The sequence below is a fragment of the Nesoenas mayeri genome (assembly GCF_963082525.1).
Source record: "Nesoenas mayeri genome assembly, chromosome: 17".
In the NCBI taxonomy this organism is placed as follows: domain Eukaryota; kingdom Metazoa; phylum Chordata; class Aves; order Columbiformes; family Columbidae; genus Nesoenas; species Nesoenas mayeri.
The window spans coordinates 14,136,114-14,144,318 of record NC_137565.1 but is presented as its reverse complement, the minus strand read 5'-3'; the positions used below and the strand labels follow the sequence as shown (position 1 = coordinate 14,144,318).

Sequence of the window (8,205 nt, the reverse complement as noted above, 5' to 3'; positions counted from 1 at the left end):
GGTCAGTACAGTCAGCCCTAGAGCAGAGCAGCTGCAAGCAATGGCCTCTGGGTGCCACAAGAGAGCAGTGCCCACTCCACCAGCGGGATCGCTGCTGCTGCGATCCTGACGCAGCTGGGAGCGGAGATGCAAGATGAAGGCAGACAGTGGTCCCTCTGGCCTTGCCCTGACCTGTGGGCTCTGGGTGTTGTTTTACAGACTGGAGTCACACGCAGGAAAATCTGGGAGACTAGTGCTGCCTGGAAAACTATTTTTTGAGACCCTGATATTCACCACAATTTTGGTATGCTCCATCCCTCCTCTGCATTGCACAGTGGTTGCACAGGTAAGTCTGTGGGTGTCTATTATGTTAATGGCCTTTAAAGGATAGGTCAGATTTCTGTGCAAACTGTAGCCAAGAGAACAGAGTGACTCTGATAATACTGTCATGCTCCCTTCATCCCCAATTTCTGAAACTCCACATTAAACCTGAAGCTCTGGTCTGCTGACATTGGGGTGTCCTTTCAGGTCCCTGCTCTGCAGCAGCCAGTTGCTCCATATGCAGAGTTTGCTTTCCCTGCAGGACACCTGGACAACTGTGACCACACAATGCGTGAGGTCTGCTTGGGTGGTGTGGTACCCCTGCTTTTGAGAAGGTGAGCGAGCCCCCAGGTGGACCTGCTGTTCCTACCTGATCTCAGTGATGCCCTCCAGACCTCGGTGCCATTGCGTGTGTCTGTCATAAGGAAACTAATTTCCTCATCCATGTTCCTGATGTAGATCTCAACAAAGAGCTGCTGTGTTTTTGGACTCTTGTAGCAAAATGGCAATGCTGTCTGCAAAGGTAAGAAGCAAGTTGAGTCTGTCTCTCCATGGGGAGCTGCAGTGAATTCACATACATCATCCTGTGTTTTCTGGCCGTACCAGCAAGAGGAAAGACAAGGGAAGATGCACATGTCAGGGCTTTGCTCTGCTGCCAGTGTCACAAATTGTGGTTGGAAGGGACCCCTGGAGTGTCTTACCTGACCTGCCTCGCAAAGATGGGCCGATGTCCAGTCTGGGTGTGCTCAGCTGGGTGTTTGTCTAGCTGAGTATGGAGAAGCTCAAAGAGCAGAGATTCACGCCCTTCTAACTTTCTCTGACAGCTGCATCTCCACTGAGTGGTAAAAGATTCTATAAGATTGAGCCTGAACTTCCCAGGTTGCAACTTATGGCTTTTAGCACTTTTATCTGACGTTGCCGAGAGCTTGGCTCTGTTGTCTTTACAACTGCTCGTCAAGACAGAGTCCCCAGCTTCTACCTGGTGATTTGGGAGGTGGGAAAACCAAACCCTACCTTGTTATTCATGTGTTTAAGACTGTCTGTCAATTAAGCTGGAGACCTCCCTTTGGGGCTTTGGGGTGAGCTCTGTGCTCTTTCTGGGGATGTGTATCATGAGACACCTTTGCCAGTTGTAACCAGTACAGCTCCCTGCACCTCTGGCTCTGAGACCGAGTGACACAGATTCTGGTAGAAGAACATGGCTGAGGACAGACACCTCTTGTATTTACTGCTTCATTGAAGAAAAACAAAAAAAGGAACAGTCACACTTACATTAGGTGTTATGTCTACGAATCCTGTACTGGTCACCCGATAAGAGCAACCGAAGAACAGAGGATTAAATGGAGGAGGCTTGGGAATAAGTCTTGAATTCCAGTTCCTTTCTTGTTCCTCAACGGCCTGTAAACATCAAGTGTCAGTTTTAAAAGAGGAGAAAAGAAAGCGCTGTGAGCTGCAGGCAGCCCTCGGAAAGTCAAGAGGAGAAGAGAGTGACCCGGTCAGAACAGAGCACGGGGCGTGCGTTCCAGGCAGAGCTGCGCTTCAGGGGCCGGGCAGCTCCGCTGGGCACGGGCGGGACCGTGGGCAGGTGCCGCGCTGTGGCTCTGGGAGACAGGGCAAGGGCTTGTGCACAGCAGAACGGCTGGTACGCCGCCACCTATTGCTGTGCCTGGCAGCGGCCAGCAAGTCCTGCATCTGCTCTGTGCTGCAGAGTACCCTGTGCCACGGCTTTGGCTGTGCCAGGACAGGCCGTCCCAGCCAAAAACACGGAGTGGTTCCTGGAGCGTCTGGGAAAGAGGAGAGTGGGGGAGGCAGGAGCAAGGATGCTCCTCCTGTGGGAGATGGGGGCACAGGACCGTATGTAAATCAGAGTGTGGTGGCAGAAAAGTGGAGGCATCTCTGGCTATCAAACCCAGTCCCTGGTGCTGCAGCCACGCAGATATCATCCGTTTTTAACACAGTCAAGCTCACTCTGCCTTACCTGCTTCACAGACTTGTCGTCCGGGATGAGGTAGAGGTGAAGAGTTGTGTCTGCAGCATTGAGCTGGTGGAAGATCAGCACCAAGGAGTGCATAGGAAATGAATTTAAGGTTGAACGTAACCTTCTCCAAAGCACCCCGAGCAGTGAGAAGCTGGGATTCTCCAGGACAGCAGAGAAGGCAATCAGTTTTGTTGGTCTCTGCAGGGTCATCTTCCCAGATTCAAAATGGGCAATGAAGCACAGGTTGGTATCTATGTTTTCTGCAAGAGACAGAAAAGGCAACAAGGTTCTGTTTGTTCACCCTGGCAACTTACCAGGCTGCCTCCTTCTCTTGGAGGCTTTAGCATCAGAAAGAAGACAAGTGCACACATAGGATGACATGCTTAGCTGTTGGTCCCATGTGTGCCCTGGTCTCCTGGGTTTAGCAGAGTGTCACAGGCCTTTGGCATTGTTCCTGTGGGCTCAGAAAACTGCAAATCTGAAGGTGGCCGCTTGGGCCTGTGAAAATTGTCAGACTGCATCCGTGCAGCCTCCTGCGTGCAAGCATCACACCAACACGTACTGGCGAGGCAGACGGTCACTGTGTGACCAGTCACTCTAGTTTTTGATCACCAGAGCAGCCTGAACAACCTGAGGTGCCATCCCGAGGGATCAGTAGGTCAGAGAGCTCTGCTGATTCCCAGTCACTGGGATTGTCTCTGGAGCACACTTTGCTATTAACCTGACAGATTAATATAATTACAGCATTGTGCATAGCACGGCTGTGTCAGTGAAGAGTGCGTAGAGCCACTTTTTGGCCAGCACAGCTGCACTTGCCAGGCCCTGGGCGGGACATGGAACCCAGTGACAAGAAACGGCTCAGTTTTGGAAGAGGACACGAATTTGGCAGGAAGAGTCCCTCGGCCAGCACAGCCGGGGCCTGTGTCAGAGCCCCCAGCACGGGGCACTGGGACTTGTCTGTGTGCCTGACAGCCCAGCACCTTCTCTGCTCGTTAGCAGCGGCTCATTAAGAGCAGTGCAGGGCACAGGACCCACATCCAAGCCTTGTGGCTTCTCCTGCTGCCTGCCTGAAAATGGACAGTTTCAATCTACTTATTCTCCTGCCCAGGCCAGCTCTGGCCTAGTCCATCCCACTACGGGGGTCCAGCCTGTGGGTGGGCGCAGCCGGCTGGCTCCTGTCCCGCTGGAGCAGAGCAGGGGTGGCCATGGGCATCCACAGCGGCCACAGGGGCAAAGGGCTGAGCAACTCTCGAGGGGAGCCCAGGGGCTGATCTGCAGCTGGGCTGGACAGTGCCCAGGGGTCATCATGGCAGCTGGGAGGAGAGGTGGGTGAGGAGGGACAGGTGGTGTGGAGCAGGAGCTGGGGAAGGGACCACTGCGAAGGCTTGAGAGAAAGTGAGGGAAGGATGAAGGACCCAAAGCAAAGCAGAAGAATACGAGGGAGTACAGGCGACCTTGGAGGGAAGGGACAGTTTGGCCCTGTCTGGACAGACGTCTCTCTCCAAGGAGCCAGAGATGTCCCTGTGCAGATGGTGGCTTTGGAAACGTGGGTCCCTGCGGCTGCCGTACCTGCCAGGCAGATGAAATGGGGGAGATGCACCGCCTGCACGACACCGGGCTGCACCACGATGTGGAACAGGGGTCCGGCGGGCACCCACGTTTCCTGGTCATCCCTACTGAGGTGCCGGGTCCAGGTGGCGTATCTGTAGGTGACGGTCACTGCTGACTTCACCTCGAAGCTGAGGCCGGTGATGGAGCACTGGAAGATGCCTTCACCAGGGAGGTGTGCTCTGCAGGTGGGAGGAACGACAGGCTCATGCCACCTGGCACAGGGCTTTGGAAGGTGCTCCCGCTACACCCAACAGCTCTTACTGGTACATGGTCTTCCCAGAGGCTCGGCTTATCTTTGGTGTCACTTCTGGAAGCACCTGCAACACAAGTGTGGTCAGTTTGGGACTGAAAGGGGTGTTGCACACTGGGTGCTGCTTGCAGGAGGCGTGCAGGGATTTACAGCGAAACACGATGCTGCTTGGCGTGGGAGTTGGAGCCTCGCAAGCAGCAGCAGGGGAGCAGCAGCTGCTGCCTGGTGCCCGCAAAGTCATCACCCCAGCAGTGAAGAGCCCAGAAAAATCATTGACTGGCAAGTCCTCTGCCCTGGGATGTGAAGCAAGCGCTGGCCCTGTCTGAGGCTCACGACCCCTTTACTGCAGAACCCTGTAGCAGTGCCCAAGAGAAATCCTGCATGCAGGCACAGCCGGGAGGACTGAACCCTTTGCCCCATGGTGGTAGATGGCACCGGGGTGAGGGAGGCATGGGTGTGTCACCCACTGCTTTTTAGGATGCATTTTGCAAATGAGAATTCCAGCTAGGAAAGTTTCTGTCTGCTGAGAGAGAGACAATATTGTTAACTGATGACTTTCTTGTGGGTAAAGCCTGGGGTTGTTCTCTCTCTGCCATGGTGCGTCAGCAGAGAGGTCAGTGGCCACAGGCAGATGAGATGTTTAGCAGCCAGAATAAATTTGGGATGGAATCAAGTGGTATTTGTTGTCTCACAAACTGGAAAACTGGGGAGCATGTGCTGAGTTAGCATAGCAAAAGAGGCCAGACTCTTTTGGAGGATGCAGCGCTGCTGCGAACAATAGGTTTGAAGGCAGACTCAGGCTCCCAGCTGAGAGCCAGGGCCAGTCCCTGCTGTACCATTTCCCTTGGCAAAGCCCTTACCTCCCCCGTGCAGCTCCTGCACGTTCCCTGCGGTGATGAGCCCGGGTTCATCGATGGAAAGCTCGCCTGCAGGGGGAACATAGGGTGTCAGTGTCCCCAGCTGTCTTTGTCCCCTCCAGCCATGCTTGCGCGCTGTGCCTGCCTGGCCTGCCGGCAGGGAGAGGTCCCTGTCCTGGGACCAGGGGCAGCACCCACTGGCTCCTGCCCCCCACAGCGGTTCTGCAGTGGTGATGGGCAGCACCGGACCCTCCATGCTCAGGACCGGCTGTGAGCCCCTGTGCTGCAGCCATGCCGTCCTCCTCAGCCCCGCGATGCTCCTCACTGTGGCACAACAGCCTCGGGCACCCTGTCCCACCAGAACTCACCTCTGCGCTCCCCGAGGCCTGGGCTGGCAGAGATTCATGAGGGTCTGCCACCAGCTTCCATAGGTCTAAGTTTTTGAATGGAACAACAAGAAGACATTGTCATTCTTCGCCTCATGTTTGAGAGAAGAAGCCATCTGCAAGCAGGTTTCACCCAACCTTCCTGATCCCATTAGCCACACTGGTCCCCTTGTGTGGCTCCTACATCTACCGCAGCTTCGACATTATCCTGCATGAATCATGACAGAGGTTTGCTCACCAAAATGCCGTGGCTTGATGGCCGTCTCTCGCAGAAGTATAGGTTCATGACCTTCGTACCAGGGCATGACTTTACCTGGAAGTTCACTTTTGACAGCTGAACTACTACCACCTCGCACTGCAACAGCAACACAAAGCAGAGCAGAGCTCAGGAGCCAGGTCACGTTCCGGAGGAGTATCCCTTCCTCTGCCCGTCTTCTCCCAAGTCTTGATGCCTTTACTATGAAAGCTGTTCCTGTGGGTCTGAGCCCACTCACACCAAGCTGCTGGGCACCAGGAATCCCACCCAGTGGCCGGGCCCAGGAGGGCAGCGCACTGCAGGGCTGAGGACATGCTGCCAGTGCGCACTCCTGAATCCCTCCCATCTGCTGTACAGAGACCAGATTTCTTGCTCAGCTTTCAGAAGCAAAGTGCTTCCTCATCCTCCTGCCAGGTGCCTCCCTGGGCCCTCGCCTTTCTCCCAGCTTGCAGTGCCAGCGTGCTCCTGCAGCTCCCTGGTGCACACATGGCTGCAGCCGCCTTGCCCCTTCCCTCCTGCCCGCGGCCATGGCCAGGTCCTCTCCTTGGGAGACACCCTAACTGCACCCGCTGCACCTCTCCCGCCTCCAGACAGATCTTCTCGCACCTCCCTCCAGCCACCCTGTACTTACATCTTCTTACACAGAACACCGTGCAGTCAGGTTTGATTTCATAGTATCGCAGAGTCAGGTCCTGATTCATATATTGTTGATTGTAGATCGCATATGCCCTTTCAGGGCCCAGGGAGGAGTCCTGTGCGCTCAGCTTGACCTGAAAGTCCTGCACGGTGTCATCTAGAGACACTTGCACCGCAAGATTTTGGCCAGTCAAAGTCTTCACGAAGATGCGGAACTCTGCAGGGCTGTCGGCCGTGGGCTGCTGCTCCGCCATGGCGCCTCTTCCAGCCACTACACAGGATCCGAGGCTCCGGCTACGTCACTTCCCCAGAAATCGAAAGCACTGGGTGATGTCAGGGCTGAGCCACTGCCGAAGCTCCTTCCCGCCTCAGCTGAGTGCTTCTCCTGCCCGCAGCCCCTGCCTGCTCGGTCTCTCTCCCTGCCTGCACTGGGCTCTCTGCCCTGGGCTGCTGCATCCACACAACCTCTGTCCCTTGTTATCTTCTCTCTCCCTTTCTCCCCCACCAGGCTCGTGCTCCAGCCTTTCCTTGCCCGGGGAAGGCTGTGCAGGGCTGTGCAGCCAAGGACAGAGCTTTTTGCCAAGGGACCAGGGCAGCAGAGTCTTGGATCCAGGCCGGCAAGCAGGTCTGGGGTTGGCACAGGGTCCCCTGCTGGTTCACTGGTCACTGCAGCACCTGCCCTTCCCCTTCTTCCCAGCACACCCCTGCCCCCCCTTTCCTGCCAGCCCTGGCCAGCTGGGGAGGACGTGGCTCTGCCTGCCTGGGGCTGCGGGGGGCCAGCCTGTCCTCATGTCCACTGCAGTGGCGTGGGGGGCAGTTAATTTGGGGGTGGTGGGATGTGCAGGGCTACAGGTTGCCAGCTCCCTGACTGCTTCAGGGCTGCAGGGAGCCAAGGGTGGGCAGCATGGTGGGCAGGTGGCTGGCACGGCTGGCGTGGCCCTGTCAGTCCCCAGGGAGGCAGCACTGTCCCCCTTGGGGCAGATTCACAGCCCCAGGATGCTTGAGCACCCTGCCCTGCACCCCAGGGTGCCCGTGCAGTGCAGGAGCCAGGCAGGAGCAGCAGGACCTGCTGGCGACATTCAGGGCACCCTCTGCCCTGGCAGACGGGCAGCAAGGACATTTCAGTGTCTGACCCTGCGGTCCAGGCAGAGCCCAGTGCGGGAGCGGAGTCAGGGTGAGGGACTCAGTGCCTGGAGCCCAGGGCTGCACTCCAAGCAAGGACGATGAGCCGCGCACTGACCAGCTGCTCTGCAGTATTCATGGGGAGGGGAGGACCCGCGGCCACCCCTCGGGACTAGGCTGCCCACATGCCCTGTCCTCACGGGTGCTGGCCCTGGCTCAGTCACCCCATTGCAGGCAGAGCCACGTCCAGCGCTGTTCCTGGGACAGAGCAGCCGCACGGTGCTGCTGGTGACCACATCCCTGACCTGGAGACACGTGCTCGGCCCTGTAGGGTGCAGTGAAACAGCCCCAACTCCTGTACACTCATCATTTCAGTGGAGCCTGAGTGTCCGTGGCCTGCCAGTAGAGCTTGCTGTTGGGAGAACTCCCTGCAAAGCAATTTATCGATTCCTTCCAAGGCCAAATCCTTGCTGTTTGCTTGGCAGCTGCATGGCAGTGCTTTTGCACACGAGAGTTCAAAAATCCTGCGTGCCAGCTGTGGAAACGGAAGTGGCTGTTGGCCGTCATGTGTTCTGCTGCCAGGTGCAGTGTCCCATGGGATGAGCTTTGCACCGAGCCCCAGGCAGGCACAGCACCATATGCGGGGATGCTCCTGCTCCACTGCCTGCAGACGTACCCAGTGCTCCTGCTGTCATTTCTCCTGCTTAAAACTGAGGCAGCTCCAGCAGGACCCACAGTCCCTCTCGCAAGGCTGTGGAGGATGTGGCTTCCTGGAGCTCCTGTATTTGCAGGCTCCATCTGAGGGTAGT

At 56.7% G+C, this 8,205-nt stretch overlaps 1 protein-coding gene across 1 annotated transcript in view; it reads right to left on the bottom strand.

Moving 5' to 3' along the window:
• CARD8 (caspase recruitment domain family member 8) overlaps positions 1–6,528 on the bottom strand; it is a gene marked incomplete at both ends in the record, with an annotated part of 8,454 nt that extends 1,926 nt beyond the window's left edge. The window contains 9 exons of the mRNA XM_080355016.1: positions 671–815; positions 1,573–1,698; positions 2,279–2,538; positions 3,848–4,068; positions 4,151–4,206; positions 5,000–5,065; positions 5,365–5,429; positions 5,621–5,737; positions 6,270–6,528. Coding sequence (XP_080211142.1) covers positions 671–815; positions 1,573–1,698; positions 2,279–2,538; positions 3,848–4,068; positions 4,151–4,206; positions 5,000–5,065; positions 5,365–5,429; positions 5,621–5,737; positions 6,270–6,528 — 1,315 coding nt within the window. The remainder of the gene's footprint in view (positions 1–670; positions 816–1,572; positions 1,699–2,278; positions 2,539–3,847; positions 4,069–4,150; positions 4,207–4,999; positions 5,066–5,364; positions 5,430–5,620; positions 5,738–6,269) is intronic.
• Between the last annotated feature and the right edge of the window lie 1,677 nt (positions 6,529–8,205).